Consider the following 27,356-nt stretch of genomic DNA (forward strand, 5'->3'; position numbering starts at 1 on the left):
AATATTCCTTCTAAATACTCAACCCAGTCAGACACCGCAGTTTCCAAAAATTATTTTACTTTTGGCAATTTATGAAGCGTATATGGAGCAAAAAACAATCTAAAAAAAAATGTTCTGTAAGTTTACATTTTTGGACAATAAAAACAATAGGATTTTATTTTTTGAGCGGGGAATTTTTTTTTCTTAATCTTGAAAATATACGACAGGAGGGTCCGTAAAACAAGAAATAAAATTGGTCTAATGTTCAAATTTATAAAATGTTGGGGTTTCTTTTTTAAATTTTGTCCTTATACATTTTAGCCCTCCCCCCTACCCTCTCTTGTTATATCACTGTTTCATGACATTGTTCTTCTCTGTGACCCCCACCTCCGTAATAATTACGGTATTTCATCACTAAACACATAATGTTTGATGATATTATATTTTCCGACTTTCGATTATCTTCTTTGAATGGTTCTAGCCAAAGTAAACGTCACAATACAACCTTGTTTAGAAGCCCATTAACTCATTTGAGAAGTTCCATATGAACATTTCCAAACCGTACATATGTCCAATCGCTACATGGTGTATCCTCTTAGTGTTATTCACAAATATGTTTTAAACTCACATTCATGCATTAAATGTCTTGATTAAAAATGCTTGATTACATACAAATGCTTAACATTTTCCCGAGACATCGTTCACGTGACGCATGGTAACATGGTATATATAGATATATGTATGTAGAAAGAACCTGGGCGACACCTCCTCTAGAACGTTCAACCAATCACATGCAGCATACTACCTGCGTCACAGTTGATGTAACACGAAAGGTGTCCAGCAGCCAACTCACCTGTGACATATTCCTCAGTGGACTCGGTGTTACAGGTCAAGCTATTGTCTAGGAGATAAACTAGCCTGTAATAAGTTACGGACTACTGTGACGTCACAAACAACGGCCATGTTTGTCTTCACATGGCGCGAGGTCAAGTAACGTAGAAAGTACTTTTCTCGGAGTTTAGTTGTTACAGAACGGTCAGTTGTTTGAAACGATCAGGTAGGTACTGTTAAATCAACAACTGTCATTCGATATATGTACTGAATCTTAGGTATCTGTGTACTAGCCAATTATATTTATGCATGCTACTTTCCTGTATAAACAACGCGTCTGTATTGACTATATTATAGATCTGAATAGTTTATAAATTATGTCGGTTACTAATATCAGTTGCTCATAAAGGCTACTACAAAAACATAATACTTATCCTTGCGATATAACAAAGAATTTAAAGGGACTTCTTCGATAACTTGGTCCTATTCCAAGAAACACGATATATTCGTCAAAATTAGAAGGATCCCACACTAATATGTTCTTGTGAAACAAATAAGGAGAAATGAGGTAAGGTGTATGTCGCACGCTACAAGGAAAATGTGCACGTGCACTGTTATAATTTTTGCCGATTGCATAATGAGATTCGTTGCTTCAACACACGACCTAAACTTGTACATTGCACTCTGACAGGTCACGTGGGCAGTTAGTGTCAATGACAGCCGGGGGCCATAGGTGCATTGCTGGCGTGTGGTCAGACCGTTTTACCACCGAGTTAGTGAAATGGACAATTTATGAGCTGCAATGGTTATGTACCCCACACACGTGAGATCCCCTGACACGCCAGAGTCCTTTAATAGCTACCTTTGTCGGTACATGACGTTTCATCCGAATCTTGAAGGGGAGAGACTGTATACCTTGGTTGTCATCTGACACAAGGACTGATCCTTTGACAATTACTCATTTCAGTCAGATATAAACGTCTTTCCTGCATTTTTTGATAATGTCACTTTACAAAATTCATAATCTTTTCGACTGGAATGTGTGTTGCTATTTAATTATTTCTTATTTATTTATTTTAATCACATTTGGACCTGCTCTGACATGGAGTGGAATCCTGAGATATGCCGCAATTGTTACATCTGCCCCATACGCATTCCCAACATGGCGTTACCTGACATTTTATTACACAATAAAGCACAGCGTCATGTTGGGCACGGTACCTCCAGCTGATTCCTATCAACGTCATCTGGCAGGGAAAAACCGCAATAAACCTCCCTCTTTGAATTATCGCAGAGATATAATTCACATTCCCATCTTGTGACATTCACGTCAAGGGATTGGTTTGATTTGACAGGTCGTAAAATTTCAATGTAGTAATTGTGACTGATGGGTTATGTATATATACGACAGTGTATCTCTTGTACACAACCTTTAACCCGCAAATGAATTATCATTACATTTTTTAGGTTAACGTAATCAGATTCACAAGTATAACACACTAAATTCATTATAAATAAATTTGTGTGTTACGAAATATTTAATAGATAGGGACTTATCTATCAAACGCATAGTTAAGAAATTGTCAGCTAAGTTTGCTTATCGGCAAAACATATATCACAGAGATATTCTACAATATAACTATCTTGGCCTATCAAAGATGGCATGTAGCTATAAATGGCATGATCTTCTGTTAAAAGTTAAAGACTGTTAAAATTAAGATTGCTGTACTTCACATGTACTTACATGACGTAATATGCAAGCACCAGGCCTTTTCATGTCCCGTTAACGAATTACATATTATTATATATAATTATTTGATTAATGTTGCATACAGCATGATCTATTCCATAATTCATACAAAGGATATACTAATACCTACTGTCACTTTGAACCCGACATTAAAAAACACATGTCACGTACCTCATAACAAAACCCTTTATTCCGTTGTCTTCTAAAATATATGAAATGTCAAATAATGAGCTCCTACGTGACAACGTCGTGCGTCATTTTCCGGTCTTGGCGCTGACATTGTATTATATATGACATGACATGTCAGTCAAAGGGTCTGTCTCCATGCTCGTTGCCATGCAGCTCGCTGTCACGTGGTTGAAATGTACATCTAAAACACGAGGCCATAATTTACCGTTAGAAAAACGAAGGTTCTACCACATACAGCTACGCCAGATAACAGGACCGTTGTGTTCACGCAGGTAATGGGTAAACATTTGTTTTCTTAAACAACCCCAAACCAGTATCGTTGGATTTTATGTTTACTGTTGTTTACTGTTAGATTTTCTCCCCTCTAAAGAAAGAGCTGTTGCATCTCACGGACATTATAAATACCCAGAAAATGGCTTGTGTTTTGTATAATGTTGTCCTTTTAATTCATTGAGATGTTTTACAGTTGTTTAAGTGATTAGCGACAACGAATTTTTCTTACACGCCCGAAAACCCACAACACGAGGTCAGTTATGGGTTATATATGGATCAAGAAGTCTTTATGGGTATGCATACACTTGTGACACTCAAATGTTCACGTTTTCATCAATCATCCATCGATAGAAATATGTTTGTTTTTTTGCATAGATGCACGTGTTACAAGATTACTCTCTTGAATGGAAGCTTACTAAGCAAGATGAACAGTCGAGTGGAGACGGCTGAACCATTGCTGTATATGCTGTTTGCGGGACAATATGTTTGAAATATGACCCGTCTGTCCTTCATTGTTTATAGAAGTACATGGCCCGAGGCATAGCCTCAACAAAAGCTCCATCATTCATTACGTGCAAGGTTTGGTTTCGTTTTCCGTTTTTGTTGGATGACGAACAATGTCCTTGGCTCAAGGCTGTACAGTGGAAGGTGATTTAGTAGAATTTCTATCAAGTGTTGCTTTCTGCCATGGAGCGCTACTACTTCCCACACTCCATCGTCTACGGAGGTACAGTAAACTACGGATGCGTCGAACTAAAGGCTCGACTAATTTTAGTTCGTTATAACCGTAGTAAGTCAAACGCATTTCGAATAAAATATACAAGTTCCCGGACCCCAAACCAAAACCGATTCGATAAATTCAACAGTTCGTTACAAGCATATTAGTTATTTACGAATTTTACAGCACATTGTCGAAGTTAAATATTACTGAGTTGTAAAATTGCATCCAATGCTGTTGATATTTTCTTCTTTAGGTTTCAGTGGAAGTTAATAGCATGCACCGTCCCACAGGTATCCTGACAGTACTAATACTAGGTATGTAGTACTAATGTACCATACTATGTATCTTGACTATCAATCCTCCCTGTCCCCTGGAGAGTGACGCCCTTTATCGGGTGGTCTTCCTCACGGCTATTGTTGGAATCGTCAAAAAATAGTTACTGTATTCCAGTTATTTAGTTTTTAAGGGGCTGCAGGTTTCCTAGGGAGTAATTACAGCCAATGATGGTTTGGTCAACACTAAGAAATTTACATGCATCCATGACACAGCTGAAATATTACTTACACCTTGGTCAGGTGGGTAGTGCATGTGTCCGACCAGAGAGAGGGAGGTCAGTGATTCAGGGTCATAGCCTTATAATTCCAAACGTCTTTAAAATATGGGATGTTACCCAGTCTGGCACTTGGCTTTAGGGGAAATTTTCTGGTAAATCACACTGGTAAATCATGATGTCTCATTTGGCTGGCACTATACATATGGCATATGTCAAGACTAGTACATAAATACACACAAACGCACACGCATTCGTGCTTAAGTGTAATATTCTTGAATAAAACTCTAAATTCAACTTCAGTCCACCTTGTCACCTGATATACAGCTGATATACGTTAAGAAATCGTATGAACTGTTTTGCAATTTATTTTGAAGCCATATCCCCGTCAGCCGGAAAGTAGAAATATAACACTGAACGTGCGTGAGTTTGGATATCTTTGTCAAGATTATTGTTATTAATTTCAAACTTTTAGATGACATAAGGACTTATCTAAAGCAGGAGTTTTAGCTGAAATGTAACACAAATGTATCACATTACTCATTTAGTAACACGTGAGAAATAATTGGCATGTGGGCAGAATGTCAAACGGAACAATTTTCTTGAATTACTTTTAAAGTTATTTTAATTGTCAATAACTCAAACATATTAAAGGCAAATAATAATCATATAGGCGCTTGGTCATTCAGATAAAAGTACAAAACTATGTACGTTTTCCATGTTACATTGATTTTGCGTCCTTTGATGCACCTCTATGTATTTACATGTATGTGAGGGTTGTTGCATCATGGTCCGAACTCTGACACTTGCACTACATATATTTGATGGCAGGTGCTTTGGGTGTGGGAGTTGTTGCTGACGATGATGATGACGACTCGGGTGTAACGTCGGCACTAGCTGCTGCCTTCATAAGAGGTAAGGGATTTTCGAATAAAGTTTTCGGTACACTTTTGCAGCATGTATATGTATTTGCATCACAGATTGTGTAAGTCTATTTGTAGAGATTGCTGATTTTAGGATTTAAGAGGCAGGCACTGGAAACTAGTAAACTAGAGTTAGCCTCTCTTCTAGTTGTTGTCAAACATGAGAGACTTGACAGTTCGCGAAGTTTCGGTAAGGTTTTTAGATGATTGCTTGTACCTATATATGATAGACGCCAGGTCAATTTACTTGTCTTGTGTGTCTACTTCACTAACGCTGGATGGATTCATACCAAATTGTCTACCAGCTTCAAACATTGTTCACAATCAGTTGTAGAGCGTCCGCCCGAAGAGCGGAAGGTCGCGGGTTCGATCCCCGACCGCGTCATACCAAAAGACGTTAAAATATGGTACTTTTGGGTCCCTGTCTGGCGCTAGGCATTTATGGGTACAACAAGGACTGGTCGGCTCGGAGTCAGTATAAAGTGTTTGAGTGGGGTATTCATGCTTCACTGCGACATGGTACCTCAGTGGGCTAGCACTATAAAACTAGCTTAAGTCTGGGCTAGTACAAGCAGCCGCACATACACATACACACGCATGCACGTCGTCATATGAGCGAAATATTCTCAAGCACGACGTTAAACCCAATTTCACCTCACCTCACCTCACCTCACCTCACCTCACCTCACCTCACAATCAATTGTTACAATACGCTGGAAGTTCCTGAATGGACTCACATACAGCACATATTTTATTCTGCTAGTGGGACCTGTTGTAAATCTAAAACGGTATTAATTTGGTTAGAAGTATGAAAGCGCTCGCTGGAGCTAGTGCTACAAGTAGATATCGGTGTGCTACAGCTTGTATTAGTGGAACATATTATGTTCCCCCCCCCCCCCACCTTGTTCCAGAGGAATGATGTTGTTTGCTATATAAGGTATGCATGGTATATATGTGTTCGCTACAGCTGATGTTGGGTTATTTTTAGTGCGTGTTAGAGAGTTGCTTTTATTCCGGTAAAGGGCCCACCGGTCCATTATACAGGTACAAAGTATGATGAAGTACAATTGTTGTACATGAGCGTTGTATATAATACACGTACATTGAGAACATTAGTGTAACTAAGATATTATTTCACAGATATCCCTTTGAAAAAGGAATCACGTTTCTTAGCAGCAAGAAATATATATTTTGCCAAATTCTTGCATATGTTTTGATTAGTGGTGCAAAATAACAAGACCATTTTCTCTCAAGTTGGGAACATGTGATAATACTGAGGTAAGAGATTGGATCGCTGCGTGTGTTAGAGGTATGTAGGTATTCGCTATTGGTATGCTACACATTGTGTTAGAGGTATGTTGGTATTCGCTATTGGTATGCTGATTTTCGCTACTCATTGTGTTAGAGGTATGTAGGTATTCGCTATTGGTATGCTGATTTTCGCTACACATTGTGTTAGAGGTATGTTGGTATTCGCTATTGGTATGCTGATTTTGCTTAGAGGTATGATGGTATTCGCTATTGGTATGCTGATTTTCGCTACTCATTGTGTTAGAGGTATGTAGGTATTCGCTATTGGTATGCTGATTTTCGCTACACATTGTGTTAGAGGTATGTTGGTATTCGCTATTGGTATGCTGATTTTCGCTGCACATTGTGATAGATGTATGTTGGTGTTCACTGCAGCATATATTAGAGTTATGTAGATGTTCGTTACATCTCATGTTTTGCGGTATGTAAGTGTTTGATTAAGATTGTATTGGATACAGCATATATTAAGGTATGTAGGTGTTCGATACGGTATATTTTAGAGGTATGTAGGAGTTATGGTTAGCTCTAATTGTATACTCAAGATAATACTTTTCGTAGTCACCTTGCAGGGTTTTTTAAGGTATGAGTACTACAGTCATATATGTTTTCGCCAAACAGTTTTTTTATCAAGTTATGTGTTCAGGAAGCATTGTTTTCTTCGTGATTTATGTCTGCAATAATGATGTTTCAGATGCACATTTTTAACAGCAGGTTATAGTTTTGGTAGAAGCTTCAAGTTACACTGTCGTAGGGTTACTTCATGTCTGTTGCTGTAGTGAAGACGAGGGAGATCGAGCGGCTCCTCCACACCTCCTGGTGCGTGGTGTCCGGCCCAAGCTGTCCAGATGGAGACGAGGGAGACGCCAGATCCAAGAGGTCCACCTCCGTCTCTGGGAGCAGCGACCTGGGTACCAGCATGCAGGCGGCCATCAACAGGTACCCTGACGTTGTGTTATCAAAAAATGCCTAGAGTCTTCACAACGATTTGAGTGGTTTTCTGCCTCAACAAACAGTGACTTTTCGTCATTGATGTGTTGTATATGAAATTCAGATGGAAACGATTGTCTCGCCAATGTCCGGGCGTCTATGTCAAGAAGTGAACGTTCGGTACGCATCCTCCAGTAAGCCGCAGCAAGACGTTTTGTGGCGATATTTCAGAGTGAGTTTAGTTTTACGCCGCACTCAGCAATATTCGAGTTATATGGCGGCAATATTTTAGAACTGTTCGGCATTTCAATGAAGAAGATATTTCGCTGAACGTTCGTAACTATCAGTAATGTGTAAATCTTGGAAGGTTTCATTTCTTGGTCACGGGTTACCAAGTCGTCAAAGGCAACACAATTCGTAGTAGGTTTGGTTTGTTGGTTTGTTGTTTAACGCCGCACTCAGCAATATTCTTGCTATATGGCGACAATCTGTAAATAATAGAGTCTGGACCAGACAATCCAGTGCTCAATATCATGAGCATCGATCCACTCCATTGGGATACGATGACATGTGTCAACCAAGTCAGCGAGCCTGACCACCCGATCCCGTTAGTCGCCTCTTAGACAAGCATGGGTTGATGAAGACCAATGCTAACCCGGATCTTCACGGGTCTCGTCGTAAGGAGGTGCGTCAAAAGCCTATGATTGTTCCAACGATTGTGGGCACCATATTGTTTGTTGAATTAACATGGTTCACATCCAAGAACCGTATCACCTTCAGCTTCCGACCCGCATCAACGCCGTATAACTGAGATGCTTTTTTGAAGCGGGATATTGGAGCACTCGTCGCCATTTCATACATAATTTTACAATTTTATAAGTGCGTCATACCTACGCTCTCTTTGCCAGTTTCAGCAGATGTGTATGTGCGGCATCCAGGCTGAACCACGTGTGTAACCTCAACATCTCCCTCTACCCCGACAACGTTGACCACTTCGCTGTTCACAGCAGCTTTTCTGTTGTATTTCATTGGCTTCACGTTGTAAAAGGTAACACCCAAATCAAACAAATCGAGGCAAATATATATTTCGGTTTGTAGTGCAGGAAGTTGTGTAATTACATGTTAATTTTTGGAACCAATACTAATTGCAATCACTGTTATGTATGGATTCAGGAAAAACATGGTTCCATTTTGTTTTCCATGGTTTCCTATAAGTGTCATTGTAGGGTGATTGAATATGAGTTCCCAAAATTGCTTGCGACACAATTTCGAGAAAAACATGTTTTTTATCACAACGTAGTCATGTAGCATATCCAAAGGCAGCTTATGATGTATGACATAGAGTTAACCACATAATATGTTTCTAATCATATAAATTAATCAAATATTGTCTTTCCTTCATCGGACACCAACATTGTAAGTATTGGCCTATATTAATGGGAACCATTTACTCAATTAATGTATTCTCCCATTTCATAATATATACTACCATGACACACTTATGTACGAAGTAATAATAGTACCCAGATAAGGTTAATGTGACTATCATCTAGTCGTGCACAAGTGTCAAATCAGGCCTACCAGTAGAGTCAGAATTGACACACTGACACTCGTGTCTGGGTAATTAAATGACAAATGACATAAAGCCAAATATGCAGTCAATACAAACTGAATGTATTAATACAGGAGTGAGAAATTATATCACAGTAAACAGATGACTACATATTACAAGTGGGGTATGCAAGTGAAATATATAATGTGCACTAGTATATTTAACTTAACTTTCACATTGTTAAGTAACTTGCATAGTCAATCAATCCGTCATTAACCTGCAAGAACAAAATATGCTGCTGAAATACAAGCTTCGACATTATTTCCCATACAAACACAAGCATGAATTCTATTTTTTTCTTAATATGGAAACTAGAAGGGCCCTGGTTAGAGAACATGCCTCCGGCTTGCACATCAATTTCCTTTCACTATTACATTTGTAAAGTACTACTGTCCATGTGTACTTGTACTTTAATGTACTTTCACCAAACCCTACGCAGAGAGTCCTTGTGTCATATCTAACATAACCACCGAGATTCATTCAAATCCATCCATAACGTTTTGAGATATTACTCATATTCTCCATTTATTTAATATTGCGATTATTTTCAAAGTACCTCTGTGTACATGTACTTTAACATACACCCTTCAAAAAAAAGAAAATTTGAAAAAAATTAAAGTTTGTACGCAAATGACAAATTTAGCATGTTTTGAGGGTTGAATATTGTTGTTGGTATGGTTTAGAAGAACATGAGTGAGCGGATGCAACCATAAACGATTTTGAATGGTTTTATCGATCATGATTGTCATGATGAGCTTGACAGTTATGGAACACAACCAAAAGCCGCAATTATTGCTTTTCGCGGGCAACCTATGACTATAAAAGACCCAAATGGATCTCGCAAATTCATCCAAGACCCTTGCAAATACTGGATGAGAAAATGGGACGTCTTAACTGTGCCCACCGAAATATTGCCATTGGACAAGCTGGCGAATCCAAGAGTGTCGTGGCGAGGACCTTTAGCATTCATCCCAGCACAATAACTCGTTTTGTGCATTCCATTTCGACAAATGACCATCCAAGACCAGGAAGACGGTGAGTCACCACACAGCCCAAGATCGCTACATCCGGGTAACCCACCTACGTGACTGCCATCGTTCCGCCCAGGACACAGCACAGGAACGATTTGGAGCCCGGAGAATGTCCGACCAGACAGTCAGGAACCGTCTCCGAGAGGTAGGTATGCGTGCCTGACGTCCAGGAGTTGCCCCGTCTCTGACACGATTACATCAACGTCTGTAAGTCAGTCGCTGTGCAGCCATGGAACCTTGGAAACTGGAGGCACATATGGTTCAGTGATAAATCGCGGTATCCCCTCAAGCGACGTGACGGAAGACAACGTGTCTGCAGACAACGCAATGAACGTTTTGCATCCAACTGCATCAGGCAAGTGGACAGAATTGGTGGAGTTGGTGTGATGATGTTGGGAGCAATCTCATACACCTGCAGATCGGAATTGGTGCTCGTCCAGGGCAATCTTACGGCCGCGAGATATACCGACCAGATTCTCTGTCCCCACGTGCATGGTCTTGTCGACCCCAAAGAGAGCTGTACCAACAGGACAACGCCAAACCTCACACAGCACGTGCTACAGTGGACTACCTGGACAATAACAACATCAATGTCCTCCCCTGACCCTCCAGATCCTCGGATCTGAAACCAATTGATTACCTTCGGGTTCAGATAGATAAACGTGTACGTCAACGTCGTAATCCGCCATTGAGGCTTTAACAGTAACTGTTGTTCAACATGCCGCAGGAGGAATGGAGAAGGATTCCACAACGAAACATCCAACACCTGATTCAATCTGTGTCAAGGAGGTGTCGTGCAGTTCTAGCAGTAAGAGGTGGCCATACAAGGCAGTAACGTCAACGTCACCTCGTGACTATGATGACTATCATTCTTGCGAAATGTGCACGAGATACCAATGTATTGCTCTACATAATTTCAATGCTGTACCGTTTATTTTCGTTGATTTACATAATTGAATAAGACCAAATTTTTCAACGATATTTAGCTTTTGCGTATCTATTTTTAAACGTGTACTATTTCAACATCTAATTGATTTGTCCTGGGGACATACCCGAGAGATCCAGAAAGTTTCATTGAAATCCATCTAGTAGTATTTGAGTAAAGATGCTAACACATAAAAACACACACGCGCGCGCGCGCACGCACGCACGCACGCACACACACACACACCAGGGTTGAATGCATACCCTCTGCAAAAAAACTTCGTTTTTGGCAAAAGCACTTATGATCATAGTGCTTATTATGCATACATATAGTATTGAGATTCATGATATATAACGGTAGTTGTAAAACACACATCACAAGGTACATTTTGACATACTACATGCCTATGTTATGATAGGTTTATAAAAATATGTTTTTCTCACATTGGTGTTGCAGCTCGATTATGGGTACCGATGTTCAGTTACCCCAGAATGACACTTATAATCATCAGGAAAAATGGAACCATGTTTTTTCTGAATCCATATGCAATACTGATCACAATTATCAGTGGTTCCAAAAATTAGCATGCACTTGCCACGGAAAGCATTTTTGCTACATAAGCCCCTGCACTATTGGTTTAAACAATACATAATTTCCTTGACAAATAAACTGGACAGCAGCCGCAGATCCCTTTTGAAGTCAGGTCTTCGTGCTCTGTGGGGTGAGTATTTAATCTTGTACATTGAGAACTCATCGACAGTATTCGGTTGTGTGTCCCAGTGGGATTTCAAAACATGCACCCCGCTACTCCGAAAAAGAAAATTTATAGAAAATCATATTTGACTGCAGCGTGTATATGAGCACGACCGTAGCCTGACAAAGATATAAAGATACTGACAACTTGTATAAAGATAATTACAATTTCTATAAAGGTAACGATAACTTGCATAAGGTAATAACAACCTGTATAAAGATAATCGCAACCTGTATAAAGAAAATGACAACTTGTATAAGGTGATGACAACCTGTATAAAGATAATGATAATTTTTATAAAGATAATGACAACTTCTATAAAGGTAATGATAACTTGTATAAAGACAATGACAACTTGTAAAAGGTAATAACAACCTGTATAAATATAATGACACATTGTATAAGGATAATGACAACTTGTATAAGGATAATGGCAACTTGTATAAAGATAATGACAACCTGTATGGAGATAATGACAACTTGTATACAGATAATGACAACTTGTGTACAGATAATGACAACCTGTATGGAGATAATGACAACCTGTATGGAGATAACGACAACCTGTATGGAGATAATGACAACTTGTATACAGATAATGACAACCTGTATGGAGATAATGACAACCTGTATGGAGATAATGACAACTTGTATACAGATAATGACAACCTGTATGGAGATAATGACAACTTGTATACAGATAATGACAACTTGTTTAATGATCATGACAACTTATATGAAGATAATGACTTTATTTTATATAGATTTCTACTGCTACATCAACCCTAGCTCCACCATCACATGTGACTACAGCCAGCACATCGACGTCCCTCTGCCGTCACGGGTGGAGATACAAAATTTCGCGAAACAGATACAAGGGGGGATACTCCAGAAATCGGAGTGTGGGTGAGAAAACGTACACATACGTGGGTCTTATTCAGTAACATTTCTCACACTTAAACACAAATGAATTGAAAGTGAAACAAATAGAAACTAAGAACCGGTATTATTGTGTAAGTATAAGTGTTTTGACCACAATACTGCCTTTGATTAATCCGTTATTTTAATGCTGTACGGTGGAAGTATATGGTGATTAACATGGTTTATATTATTATTAGCTGAAACATGTTTCGTAGACAAAGATGATTTACATATGAAACAGGTTCATCATTTCTGCTATCTCTAGTGGTTTAGAATGTAATAATGTGCTTGTTTGTAGTGAATTCTGTGGTCGGTTCCGGTGTATATACGAGGCATGGAGCGATGATGGAAGAGGAACTTTTGACAACATATACGAAAAATGTAAGTGTAAAACATATGGATAAATAGTGAACGATCAAACATACTACAGGACGATTGAAGACTGAAACGAAGAGCGTGACGGTAGAAGTAAATTGAATTAAAAGAATGTGTATGTCGGACAGGTATTCAACATTTGTGCTCGGTGACTACAACCACCGCCCCGCCATTGACACTTGGGGTAAACTACGACCGGACTGTCCACTCACGGATACCTCACTCACCAGACTTGTCCACGACGCTACCGCCCTACACGAATCATACCATCTTCATTGCAAATGAACCGGTCAAACCTGCGGCGCGGGATACAGTCATACCAGGTAGTGTTTGTGGCGAGGTACAGTCATACCAGGTAGTGTTTGTGGCGAGATACAGTCATACCAGGTAGTGTTTGTGGCGAGATACAGTCATACCAGGTAGTGTTTGTGGCGAGATACAGTCATACCAGGTAGTGTTTGTGGCGAGATACAGTCATACCAGGTAGTGTTTGTGGCGAGATATACCAGGTAGTGGCGAGATAGTTCATACCAGGTAGTGTTTGTGGCGAGATACAGTCATACCAGGTAGTGTTTGTGGCGAGCCAGGTAGTGTTTGTGGCGAGATACAGTCATGCCAGGTAGTGTTTGTGGCGAGATAAGTGGCGAGATACAGTCATAAGAAGTGTTTGTTACCAAACAGTCATACCAGAAACAAGTGGTGATCATTAGTTTATGAAGAGTCAGATCATACACACGCATACAGACACGCAAACACAGAGTGTTTGTGGCGACATACAGTCATACATACATACATACAGACATACATACATACCATGGCGAGATACAGTCATACCATCCATCCATCCATGCCAGTGTTCCAATAATAAAAGAACATCCATCCATCCCAGTGGTGACATTACATAATACATCCATCCATACATACACGCAAATACATCCATCCATCTATCCCATCCATACATACATAATACACATCCATCCATCCATCCATCCATCCATACATACATAATACATCCATCCATCCATACATACATACATACATACATACACACATACATACATACATACACACCATTCCACCTCACCTTTTAGATGCTCTACATCTCTAATTCGGACTTCGGACTCAGCAAGGGTATTCTGGGTGCGTGTGCCTTGTGTGAATGAGTGTACATGGTACGTTACTCTTTTTTCTGATGATCATCCAAGAGGACTGTCTCTGCTGGTGTGAACCCCGAGTTAACAACCCTCTCTACTAATAACGTTTATTAGTATGTTAATGAAACTCAGTCGAAACCCTATATGCTCCTTTAAGCCTGAATGTACCCTGTTAACTGCTCCCAGATGCAGCCCCACAAGATGGCGCTGATCTGGAACCAAGGGGCTCGCCGTCATCTCTTGTAGGTGGATTAGTCGGTGGCCTACTGGCAATGGCTCTCTTGGCGGTCATCGGACTCACTGTGTTGATGTGGAGGAAGAAACAGAGCCGAAAGTAGGCTACACAGTGACCTTTTAACAATAGTGTTCATTAAATATGCTGGTAACTCAAACACATACTCCCATCATGCTCTTATATGTTGTATCATATATAGGTTTGGAAAGCGCTCGAATATCTTTGACATTAAAAATGCATTGGTATGCATTCAGCTGAAAATCGATACAAAAGGTTGTCTTTCTAAATTAAGATTCTATTTCAACGAGAGTTTTGTTCAGAGGAGACATAGGCTTCTCTATTTAATTGTGCTCTTGTGGCCAAAATACACTGAACGTTATTTTGTCTTACTGCTTTACTCAAGTACTTGTCCTTTACCGAGCGGTCTCCAAGGAAAATGATTAGGTGCAGGTTTAAAAGCTGTCTAAACTATGCCTTCGTGAACGAGAAATCCTTTTTGTTATTGTATACAAGTTATGCAAAATATCCGGGTGTGTCCGTGCAACATTAGAAGAGTGTGATTGTTTCAGAGGGAAATGAACATTTGAGGTGTGATTTTGTCATTGACTACCAACAGCGTTAAGCTCTTACTTACCTATTTTCGTATGTTTTGGTGTGCAACACCTGGCATATACAGTTAGCAGATTAATAAAGCAATATTATTATATTACAATTTTGTTATAACATACACATATTATGGCGTTTGAATCAATCCCATGATTATTGCTATTCATGCACTTTCTGTGGGAAATGTTAGCGGTTATGTTGCTGTGTACTCTACAGACACGACGTTCCCCCGGTCAGCTGCGTGTTCGCTGGTCAGACGGACACTGGACAGTCCAACTCACGTGACTACACCAACCTAGATGAACACGTGAGTAGAGATATCCATATAAGGCCATAAAAGGTGTTAAACCTAACCCCCCACTCCAACTGGCTCTTGTGCCCTAAGACAGCTCAGTCGTATGTGACGTTGTGGTCTCAAACGTCTAGGATCTGAAGATGGTGGGTTCAAATCTCACATTTGACGTCTGTTTTCTGGTCGAATTCCTTCGACTTGTTTCACTTTGGGTTTTGTTTTCACATTACGCTGAAACTGCGTGGTATAAATGGAAGTCAATCAGTGTTCAAGGGGCTGATGTTCCTATGTTTATGGAGGTTGATGTGGTGGCCTAGCGGTTAAAGCGTTCGCTCGTCACGTCGAATTCCCGGATCGATTCCCCATATTGGTACAATGTATGAAGCCCATTTCCGTGATATTGGTGGAATATTGCTAAATGCGGCGTAAAACCCTACTCACTCACTATGTCCATGGATAATTTTCATGATAATCATGATTCAATACTTCTGTTTAACGTATTTTCTTCCTTGCAGACCAACATCACAGCAACTAATCCCCTAGCTTGCAATGGCGTCACTGCACGGAACGCAGACATACCCGACGTAATCCCTGGCACAGCGGAACTGAAGGTGGCCACCGACGACACGTATGCGACATTAAACGAGTGCGAGATGAGTGGGCCGCATGATAACCCCGCTTATGACATGAAACCGACGACGAACAAAGGGGAAGAACTCGTGTTAGGGGAGGCAACTCCGTATGGGGACAGTTTTTATCTCGAAGGCATTTACGCCAAACCAGCCGACAACTCCGAAGTCCCCGGTTGCCATGGTTCCGCCAGCAGCAGTCAGTATCTGGAACCAGTGTCCGAAGATGACCGATATGTCCGGTACCCTCCCCACTACCTGCAACCCCTCCCTGAACTCCCGAACTCCGACCAGTACATAGAGCCCTGTAGTGTCAGGAATGGCGGTCACTCGGATGATTCATATATCAGAATGGACAACACCACGTCGGTGAGCAGTACTGACCCTCCCTGCCACGAAGTCGATCAGTATGTTCGTATTGACGAATCAGACCCAAACTATTACAACATGTAGACAACAGCACATATCACACGCGATGTTCCAGCTCTCTGTCCGACACTCGTGTGTTGTTATTTTTGTCTCATGTAACTGGACAATGGACGGTTATTGTTTCATGAACATGTCGCAGCTGTCTCAGGTCTGAATGACAGAAATATCTTCGGCCAAACTTCGAGGTTTCTGTGCACCTGATCATTTCGTTCTCCGCATTGAACCAAAATGATGAATGTAATATTATTTGGAGTTATCGCCCTTTACCCTTCATGTATAGACCTGTAAATAAAGAGAATTGCACCCAAACGCCGTGGTGTTGATGCGAGTCTTTATTTACAGACACACCGACGCAAATATCATGGAATTTGGGGAAATTATATTTCAAGGCATATTTTTTATTAACCCTAAGTTTGATTATCGTGTTAATAAATACAACATAAATTGTTTCAGTCGCGAAAAGAAAAAGTAAAGTACGGTTATTTCGAAAATCGACCGTTAAGCTTGAGCATGATCCAACCAATAATGAGACCTAAGGGACCGTACATAATTTATGGCTAGGGCGGGTGATGATGATTTTATGGGGGGTAACCCATCTTGTTCTGGGGAGGAAGGGGGGTCAGCAATTTTGTACACGTTTCTAGGGGGTCAGCAATTTTGTACATGTAAATATTTAAAAATTATGCTTAAAAATATTGGAAGGAGAGGTGAGGGGTCATTGATTTTGTACATGACATGCGGGGTGGGTGGTGGGTGGTGTCACTTACTTTTGTACATAAATTTAGGGGGTCATTCACATTGTACATTTGTACATGCTTCTCCACACAAACATCATCATTCACACACACCCGGCCATAAATTATGAACAGTCCCTAAGTTTTCTGGACATACTGAGCAACAGCACTTTACTGTCTTTCACCACTAATACAGCCCGGTCAGTATTAAGAGTCTGGATTTCTGGGCAATTTTAACAGGGCCCCTAATAAGAGCCGAGTCAGTTACATCTAATGCTTTCGTTCCTTTACATTTGCTTACCATACAGAATACCAAACACTGTTGTCCTCTTTCGTCATAATCACCGGACCCTCGTTAATCCAGACTTCACTAATCCCGAATCTCCACTTTCCTGCCCCGTATACATGTTCCGTTTAACCGGACGATTACATTCAGCCTAACACGTTTTTACCTTATACACAAGGAATTTGCCCTGAGATAGGCCAAATATAAAATGAACTGAACTGGTCGGGGTCTAAACTGAGTAAATACGGTACGTTTTTCTACTGGTGTAAAAATGCAGCTTTTTGGTTGAATATTTCTCGACGTTGTTTCTATTTAATGATAATAATAATAACAGTCCATTTATCGCGCGCATTGCTTCATGCACAATGCATGCTGGACGCGCCCAAACAATCTCATTATTACCCCGGATAACCCAAGCTGCCTCTTAAACGCTAGAGGGTATTAGTCATATGACTTTATCCCGTTTTCTGTCTGGTAAGTCCGGACATTGTTAATCCGGAACCCTCGCGATTACTGTGCAAGACGGCTACATGTGCATATATAACAGAGGACGGTTAAAATACGAAAACCCATTAGATTTCAGAATGTTATCGGCCGGTATTTACGGTATGTCTGGATGTAAGTTTTCGATGTATATGTGTAATGGTACCCAGGTGCCATAACCTGTGAAAATCCGGGTTAGAAAATAGAAATGGTCTTCAGCAACCCATGAGATCGGGTGGTCAGGCTTGCTGACTTGGTTGACACATGTCATCGTCTCACAATTGCGTAGATCGAGGCTCATGCTGTTGATCACTGGATTGTCTGGTCCAGATTTGATTATTTACAGACCGCCTCCATATAGCTGGAATACTGCTGAGTGCGGCGTTAAACAACAAACAAACCCAGCTGCCATTGTTACATGTCAACGGCATAAAACAATGATCCTACCTGCTATGAGCTGGATATCAAGCTAAGTGTTCTTTCTTCTGAGTAACCGTAATTTTGAGTATATTGTTTTGAAAAAGACAATATTGCCTTAAAACCAACGTAACCAACCCAAAACGAATAATCATAATGCGACGTCTTTCTCACTAAAATACACCGGGATAAAACGCTGAGCGACAACAGTAGGCAGGTTGTCGAAAATATAACTAGCCAAAGTCTCTATTTACAATATATGTTTATTTAAACACATGTACAGAAATATAAACTACCACATCGAATACTGTAGCATCATTTCCTCTAGCTGCCTTGAAAAGTACATCCCTGATGCAGATTTAACTGGTACACGGAAGTATTTTGCCTTCAATAAACTGTTGGAACAGTGTTTTATTATAGTTTTAACAGAGAGCAATTATGAACCTGTTGTCTGAAGCACTCTGCAGAGTTGTCTCCCCTAGTGGTGATTTAAACCCTTGATCGTGGCTACGAATCCCATATTCTCTCATAAAACTTTGTGTCGCTTCATTCGATGAAGCAGAAAGCGTAGTTTTGGTCCAAAAATCTTTTAATGTGTTAATCTTGAAACTAATGCAGTCTACAATTACGCCATTAAATGAAACTAGCGTTTCCCTTAATTTTGTGTGAAGCACCATAATCAGAATTTGTGTTTTAGTCTAGACTGCACTGAAGCCCAAGTGATCACCAATATACATGAAATAGTTCAGAAAAGAAAACCTTCACAAATTGATAAATAGGAACATGATCAATTACGTTTTCTTCCTGTGTACAAACAACGGTGGGCATATTCTCATGGTCAACATGTAGCCCTGAGACCTTGTATCTTCGTTATTGGAACACAATTGTCTAAATATCTTCTGTCATGTAGAGCTGCCTTGATTGGTGTGTTGGTCCTCCGTTCTATAAAGTGTTAATATTTATAGCCGCGTGCATCCCTCATGTCGTCACCGAGTAGTGGTTCCTCTCTGTGAAGGAAAGAACGTAGTTTAAGAAAGGGAGTGAAGTAAGTGCAAGCCAGATATGTAATAGAACAATGAATGGAGTTTACTGGTACTCTTTACAATATTGTTGTTGTATGTGACGGTGTTCCGCTGGTTCCCTTTCCTCTTTCTACCACCACCACCACTACTGCTACTACATCCACTATACTAGTAATAATAATGAAAATATTTATAACGCGCCTTTTACAGGCTCAAAGCGCACAATCTGATCATTATTACCCCGGATAACCCAAGCTGCCTGTTACTCGCTAGAAGCTTATTATTCCCCCGCACTCAACGTTGTTGACGTTCCGCCAGCACTATCGCCGCTATTAGCAACACCAACACCACCCCCTACTACTACAACTACTGCTGCTACTGAAGCCAATACATTATACCTTCTACACTCACCACTGCTGTCTTTCCACTACTACTACTGATGCTGCTACTCCTACTACTCCTACTACTACCACTACCACCACCACTACTTCTACAACTATTACTACCTCCAGTACTAACCTTGGGTCACCTCCCTACATCTCCTACTGCAGTTCACACAAAAGAACACGAGATGCATGCCCGAACAAAAACAAGGGAAAAGATTAAATAAACCTCTCTCTGGGTCATGCTCCTCACCTGCGTGACACTCTGCGTTTGACGACGACACCCAGAACGACAGCAACCAGTAGAATGACCAAGCCAGAGCCTATGAGGCCACCAATGAGATAAAATCTCGTCCCATTGGTGTCTGTAACTGACAGCTCCACAACCACGTTCTCGGTGCCTGAAATGAGCAATATACATTTCACCTGGTCCGTCTCATAGTCCCTGAAACACATTATTGTCCCTTCCACTCAGACCTTTCAGTGAGTGTGAAGTGACCAAAGTGACGCAAGTCTGTCATTTCCTCTGATTCTGGTCACCCATCTTACTGGGGTTCCTTTTCAATAGATTGTGTCCATCAATCATATATTTTCAGAGACCACTCGTAAGTCTACTGTTGTCCCAAAGGTTCTTACTGATGACAAAAGTGAAGGAACGCTCATGATCCTTAATATTGTGCAAGTATTCTCACTTATAATTCAGTACAGTTGAGCAGTTTAATAGTCGCATGATGCCCTTGTGTCTCCCAGAGACGGGTTCAATTACTGAATGGGTCACCTTTCATTTCAGTTGTAGTGTTTTAAGAAAACAATCGAAGCAGCCTACCTGATGACTTTGATGTTGATACTTTCTCTGCTTTGGTTGAATCTGTGGTAACAAAATTAAAGTTTTATGTATCGATAATAACACCAACATCAAATCTCTGATAGAAACAGTTTAAGAATCAGCATTAGATTTCTGATCATTAGATCTCCTCAACTTCTAGAATGCCATTCAAAGAAGTAGATTTCTGTTATTTCTTCTTTTGAATTATTCAGGATCATTGTCAACGAAACGCCAATGCGGCCCACACGCAGTGAAGTAATATTTGTGACCTACCTGATGATGTTGTTGTCGACACTGCTGTTAAACGTGAAGTCGTTGTCTGTTGGGTCTCAGTTGTGGTTGAGCCTGTGGTTACAAAGTCACATTTGGTTAGTTTACTATTGGTAAGTTTACATTTGGTTAGTTTACATTTCGTTCATGTTATACTTCATTAAATCTTTTTTTTCCAAAATATGTCCAACTAAAGTAATTGTCGGAAACAAGGCGATGAAATCCAGCGATTCCCATGTGACCTACCTGTTGACTTTATTTTTGCTTGTGCTGTGCTCGTCTGTTGAAGTTCAGATGTGCTTGAACCTGTGGCAGAAACACATTCAGTTATTGTACCGTCCTGGTTTGTGTTATATTTTGCTCGTTTTGTGTGACAATGAAACAACTCAGTTGACAGAAAATAGGCTGCCCAAATCCAGGTAATCTATGTGACATACCTGATAATTTTGTTGTCGACACTGCTTTTAAACGTGAAGTGGTTGTCTGTTGGGACTCCGTTGTGGTTGAACCTATGGTTAAAAACATGATTGGTTAGTGTACATTTCTATCATGTTATACTTCACTGAATCTATCAAACATTTCTGTCAAAAACGATATCCAGTTTAAGTTCATGGGTATCATGTGACCTACCTGTCGACATTGTTTTTGCTTGTGCCGTTGTTGTCTGTTGAAGTTCAGCTGTGCTTGAACCTGTGATAACAAAGTTACATTTAGTCAAAGAACCAATAATTATATGGTCAGTTTTTAACTTCATTATTCTTTTCGTTTAGGTAAAATTATTCAATGGTTACTCATTAGGCTTACTTCCCATGAAGAACATGGTTAGAATTGATCTTCAGTATCCCATGCTTGTCGTAAGAGGGGACTCAAGGAATCGGGTTGTCAGGCTCGCTGACTTGGTTGACACATGTCATCGTAACCAAATTGCAAAGATCGATGCTCATGATGTTGATCACTGGATTGTCTGGTCCAGACTCGATTATTTACAGAACACCACAGTATAGCTGGAATATTGCTGTGTGCGGCGTTAAACAACAAACTATCATGGGACCTACCTGTTGTCTGTGTGGTGTATGTCTGTGAAGATTCCGCTGAACTGGAACCTGCAGTGACAAAATTACAATCATCCTCGGAACAAGAAACAATTATTCAATCTAGTGTTCTTGATTCATTGATATAGTGTGCTATTGAAATACATCATTTTACAAAACACACGTATTGCTTCACTCACGTTGTGGTTTTAATGACGTGGATGTTGTTTTTGTTGTTGTTGTTGTTGTTACGGGCGCTTCATAGTCCCTATAACCGGAACCTGCGAACAACAACACTGAACATATACTCATAGAACAATATGTTGTCGGGTACAGTGAAACTAATACAATACTGTTTTTGTTTCCAGTAACTCGAAGTCATGTTTAATTCAGTTGTTATAACACTTAACAAAAGGAGTATGAAGGATGTAACACAAATTCTGAAACAGGATAAGTTAATACGCTTATGACGAGCTGACAAACCGTTCTTCTAGGGGTCTCCGTCATATGCTGTGTACTTCAGTTGCAATGTATATTACGAGCTACGGTTAAATAACTGAAATTTATCGTCTCTCTGTATTCGTTATAACCATAGTCAACTATACTATTTCTTCCAAGAATGCATCCCGGGTGTTGTTAACACAGGGGTGAACGTGCATGGGAGTAGGTCCATAACAGAGGACAGGTGTGGTTATCTTCTAGTTATAAAGGCACTGATTTCCTATCGGTGTCAAGTGAAACACAGCTAGGTCACTCACTCACTCATTCTATAGTGATCACTCACCTGAATAATCAGCAGAGCCCGACCCAGACAGAAGATCAGCATCATCCAGCAGCCAGTCTCCATCATCTTGCAAGTCCTTCGTGTCCACTACAAGTTGATACAGAAATCTATCATGTCAGCGTTGTATTTGCATTTTTGAAAAATAATTAGTTTAAAGTTGGTGTTCCTTTGATGTCACCAACACTAACAGTAATGGTTATGCAGCATACAACTGAAGTACATAATTATTTATAAGACAAAATATTATGGATGTCAACTTCTTCTTTATTGTATACACAACGTTTCTGGGCTGTTCCTTGCCCCTTCGTCAGGTGAACGACGCAGGGGCAAGGAAAAGTCCAGAAATGTTGTGTATACAATAAAGAAGAAGTTGACATCCATTATATTTTGTCTTATGCTTGAATACCAACTTCTATATTCCTCTCAAGAACCTACATAATTGTTGGTACATGATGAGAATCAGGTGGTAACTAGCTGACTGACACCTAGGAAAACAATCATGGGCTCAGGCGACGTGTTTTGGTAACAACAAGGTCAGGCATTGATCGCTAACACAGATACAACATTAATCCTACAAATGTAGTTATGTACAGACTGAAAATATCTATGAAGGAATCCCAAATATTAAATCAAAATTCAAAATACTTAGTTTCAGAGCTGAGAGGGCGGTAAATTTGAACTGCGAGACCCAAGAAGGGAATGAGACTGAAATGGGATAACTGCTGAATTGGTGTCCTGCTTCTGTAAGATGGACTAGTGTCGATACAAGAGTTGACGTTTAAGGCATGATACCTCATGGGCAGGGAACATCTGTCAAAAAGGTAGCATAACTCACCTGGAAAGCCTCCGCCCAAGACCCAGCTGGCCGTAAGATCTGAAAATATTATGTCATTTAATAACTTCACATAAGAAATTGATTTCCTGCTTTCCACACCCTTCAATATCCAGACATAAGCCTCTCAAACTATTGGTTTGAGATTATATGTAATTAGGTAAAACCAATCAAGCATTACACATTGTCTGTGATTTACACATTGTCTGGAATATTTCATTTAATTAACAGCATCGTTAATGTTATTACTTCAGACCCAGGCAAAATTGGGGATGATATCATGAACAAAGGATAGCCAAGTCACATATTCGAGTCACTTGATCATCATACAGTCGTACTGGCTAGCTATTCTCGAAACGTTCGTAGCCCTACGAACTTCTTAAGCCCATTCTTAACACATTGGCTACGATCAAAGTTAAGAATTCTTAGGGCTACGAACGTTTCGAGAATAAGGGCCCTGGTGTTTACGGGTTACACAGAGGCTCGCAGGGATATCATACAAGACGAAGATCACTTTGTACCAGTAGAGGTATATCTGCGATTGACCCTATGGTAAAATTAATTATGTTTACTATTGCTATACGACAAGGAAGTAGTATCTTATGTGTCTCAGTGCTCATTAAGTGATTTTACATTCAGTCTGTGTGGATTATGTTTCTTTGCGGCTTTAACTTCAAATTCGAAAACAATCTATATTTTCTCGAAACCATCTCGAACAACTACAAAGGCGACGCCTAGGTACTTATAATACCACGCCCTTTTAGCTAATGGATACCTAAACGCATGGCTTGATAAGGGTAAGAAGATATGTCACTAACTGTAAAACGTCCGTGTCGTCAATATCAGCACAGTTCATTTCTTTGTTGATTTAACATAATGCGCTATACTAAGCAAACGGAATCGTATCAATATATACGTTATAATTTGGTTGAGGCAATTAATGAGACAACTAAGAAATGGTCATTAGATGGCGATGTATTTTATATGGGTTTTATTGTAGTGTTATAAAATTATTGAGCCTTGAGCATGTACTAGATGCATGGATATGTGCGCTATATAAATATCCTATAATCCTATAATAAATATTATTTCGGAGACGGCCTTCAGCCTGGAAGCGTCTTGCCAACGTCTGTACTTTAAGTCAAATCTAGTTTCCAGGGCGGTACAGAATTTTACATACGATTTGACAAAGGCTTCAGATAGACTGGGGCGAACGGGCCTCGATTATTCGTACTTTAGGCGTCCACGCCAGTTCATCTTTGCCATATGTTATAAAGTTGAGGGTAAGACAGTGATTAATATTACACGTTTTTTTGTTTTGTTTTTTATTTCGTTTTCTTCTGTCAACCAGAGTATGTGAATATAACACTGTTGAATCAAAGTGTATTCACAGCCGGAACTCGAAATACTGCCAGTCAGCTGTTTCTGACCTCAGGAAAAGGAAAGGAAATCTTTCTACACTTGATTTGGATGGCACAGCCTATCAAATGCCTTATGGAGAAACACGTTATATTCTGGAGGTTTGATTGGCTGGTCAGTACGTTTCTAGGAATTAGTTACACCGATTGTCTAGGATATGGTGGTGAATAGAACAAGGGCTTAAAAGCTACTGAATTTATTTAAATTTTGATTTCTTTCTGCGATATTGAAGCGTAAGTGTTACGTAATCCATGTTTTCTCTCAAGGAAAGGGCCATGACATTAACACAATTGGTGACTTTTGTCTAAATAATGGTAATAATTATAATTATATTCTTAACAATAATAACGAGGTGGAGGGGAGGGAGGGATAATAATTAACGTCATCTATTTCCTGGAATGACAGTTCAGTCCGTCGGGCACTTCAGTCAGCCACACAGCATCGCACTACAGATTAATTTTACAAAGTACATTTTGAAACATATACACGTAATGCCATCGGTACGCGGTATGTTTCTAAGGGTTTCTACTGACAGATCTCACGGCCAGGGCCCCGTTCCTCAAAGCGATCGTAGCGCTAAAATGATCGTAACTCCCATACTTTAACATTGACTTACGACTGTCGTAGCGCTACGATCGCTTTGAGGAACAGGGCCCAGGTCAACACGGGACAACTGTGTTGATCCTGCTCAGGGTATACTAGGTACAGGTATACCAATATAAAAGATTTTCAGTTAGAAAACCTACAGTCTATGCTACAGATTGTTTACCCGCTAGTAACTGCACTTTATGAGGTCTCTGTTTTCTTTTAAACATTGGACATTTATACATCTAGATAAATAGTGGTGCGACTGAATAGAATCATCACTGCAGAATCTAATGTCGCAAAGGAAGTTTGTTTGGTTGGTTGTTTAGCGCCACACTTCTTGCTATATGATGGCATTCTGTAAATAATGATTCTGTACAAACCAGTGATTGACAGCATGGGCATAGGTCTACGTAATTAGGATATGTTGACTTGCATCAACCAACCCAGCGAGCCGGACAATGAGTTGAGTTGCCTCCTACAACAAGGCTGCTAAAGTATAATTCTAACCCAGATCGTCACGTGTTCGGGTCACGTTTCAGTCAAGACGACTGTAAAAAATGTATGTAATACTCAGTCAAGAACTCACCCATTGAAACAGAGCAAAACAACAGTAGCACGGAGGTCTTCATGTTGACGACAGACACAAGAACGACTGATACCGTTATCTTAGGTCTTATATACATGTATAAGCTGATGACGTAGTAGGTTTCCGTGTCATCAGATGTCAAGCATCATCCGGAACGGATGCTGACGTGACGCAAACAGCCGAATCATCCACTTCAGCCAAGACTTCAAATATTTCACTGTATAATTTCAAACATTACAGACGCCCACTGAATGTTCAGTCATTTCAAATACGTCGCCTTGTAGAGTTGCGTCCCTTTGATCAGCCGGAAATCTGTTTCTCGATTCAATAGTGGCTTTCCTCCACATATTGCAACATATATTGCCACATATAGTTCAACACATTGTGGTACTTCGGGACTAGATAAAAAATGCACGAGACACAGATGTTAAACTTCGGGGCATAATAAATCCATGACTGAGTAACTGCTAGCCGATAACGTCACAATCAGCAGTATACCTGCTGTATCACATTGGCTTCTAAATGTATAAAGGGGTAAATAATATGAGCAAGAACCCAGATACATTGACAAATGATCAAACTGACCACCCAATCTATTTTCATCGCCTGAGATAATCATATAATGTTAGGGTGATGTTTCATCTTCGAATACCTGAAAGACACTCTCTAAATAACTGAATGAATAAGTATTTTCCTCGCCGAGAAGGATACATACATACATACATACATACATACATACATACATACATACATACATACATACATACATACATACATACATACATACATACATACATACATACATACATACATACATACATACATACATACATACATACATACATACATACATACATACATACATACATACATACATACATACATACATACATACATACATACATACATACATACATACATACATACATACATACATACATACATACATACATACATACATACATACATACATACATACACACCATTCCACCTCACCTTTTAGATGCTCTACATCTCTAATTCGGACTTCGGACTCAGCAAGGGTATTCTGGGTGCGTGTGCCTTGTGTGAATGAGTGTACATTGTACGTTACTCTTTTTTCTGATGATCATCCAAGAGGACTGTCTCTGCTGGTGTGAACCCCGAGTTAACAACCCTCTCTACTAATAACGTTTATTAGTATGTTAATGAAACTCAGTCGAAACCCTATATGCTCCTTTAAGCCTGAATGTACCCTGTTAACTGCTCCCAGATGCAGCCCCACAAGATGGCGCTGAT

At 40.0% G+C, this 27,356-nt stretch overlaps 2 protein-coding genes across 3 annotated transcripts; one reads left to right on the forward strand and one right to left on the reverse strand.

Moving 5' to 3' along the window:
- Nucleotides 1-803: 803 nt before the first annotated feature.
- LOC124287790 lies at nt 804-16,726 on the forward strand. Of its 2 annotated transcripts, none has more exons than XM_046724265.1 (11): nt 804-1,036; nt 3,997-4,057; nt 5,125-5,208; nt 7,304-7,463; nt 8,363-8,502; nt 12,541-12,682; nt 12,996-13,078; nt 13,201-13,395; nt 14,413-14,560; nt 15,284-15,374; nt 15,875-16,726. In XM_046724265.1, exons 2-11 carry the CDS (start codon nt 4,018-4,020, stop codon nt 16,439-16,441), a joined length of 1,650 nt encoding a protein of 549 aa, XP_046580221.1. In that variant the 5' UTR covers nt 804-1,036; nt 3,997-4,017; the 3' UTR covers nt 16,442-16,726. The 2 variants fall into 2 exon arrangements, with proteins under 2 accessions (XP_046580221.1, XP_046580222.1); XM_046724266.1 differs by lacking the exon at nt 804-1,036 and adding an exon at nt 2,939-3,021.
- Nucleotides 16,727-18,582: 1,856 nt separating this feature from the next.
- LOC124287812 (cell wall protein DAN4-like) lies at nt 18,583-26,183 on the reverse strand. Its single transcript, XM_046724277.1, has 12 exons — nt 26,079-26,183; nt 23,489-23,527; nt 22,654-22,740; nt 22,070-22,150; nt 21,894-21,941; nt 21,469-21,528; nt 21,276-21,347; nt 21,085-21,144; nt 20,842-20,913; nt 20,569-20,610; nt 19,996-20,143; nt 18,583-19,344 (listed from the first exon to the last, which is right to left on the reverse strand). The coding sequence occupies exons 1-12, from the start codon at nt 26,173-26,175 to the stop codon at nt 19,290-19,292; spliced, it is 861 nt and encodes a 286-aa protein (XP_046580233.1). The 5' UTR covers nt 26,176-26,183; the 3' UTR covers nt 18,583-19,289.
- Nucleotides 26,184-27,356: the final 1,173 nt, after the last annotated feature.

This window comes from Haliotis rubra, unplaced genomic scaffold (genome assembly GCF_003918875.1).
Source record: "Haliotis rubra isolate DU_JTF1 unplaced genomic scaffold, ASM391887v1 Scf111, whole genome shotgun sequence".
Classification (NCBI taxonomy): Eukaryota; Metazoa; Mollusca; class Gastropoda; order Lepetellida; family Haliotidae; genus Haliotis; species Haliotis rubra.

Coding starts and splice junctions, on each gene's coding strand:
- LOC124287812 (XM_046724277.1), bottom strand. CDS start 26,175: ATGTATATAAGACCTAAGATAACGGTATCAGTCGTTCTTGTGTCTGTC. Junction 20,914..21,084: donor AGCAAAAATAAAGTCAACAG/GTAGGTCACATG, acceptor TTGTAACCACAG/GCTCAACCACAACTGAGACC. Junction 19,345..19,995: donor AAACGCAGAGTGTCACGCAG/GTGAGGAGCATG, acceptor TTTCCTTCACAG/AGAGGAACCACTACTCGGTG.
- LOC124287790 (XM_046724265.1), top strand. CDS start 4,018: ATGCACCGTCCCACAGGTATCCTGACAGTACTAATACTAG. Junction 7,464..8,362: donor ATGCAGGCGGCCATCAACAG/GTACCCTGACGT, acceptor TCTCTTTGCCAG/TTTCAGCAGATGTGTATGTG. Junction 12,683..12,995: donor CTCCAGAAATCGGAGTGTGG/GTGAGAAAACGT, acceptor GCTTGTTTGTAG/TGAATTCTGTGGTCGGTTCC.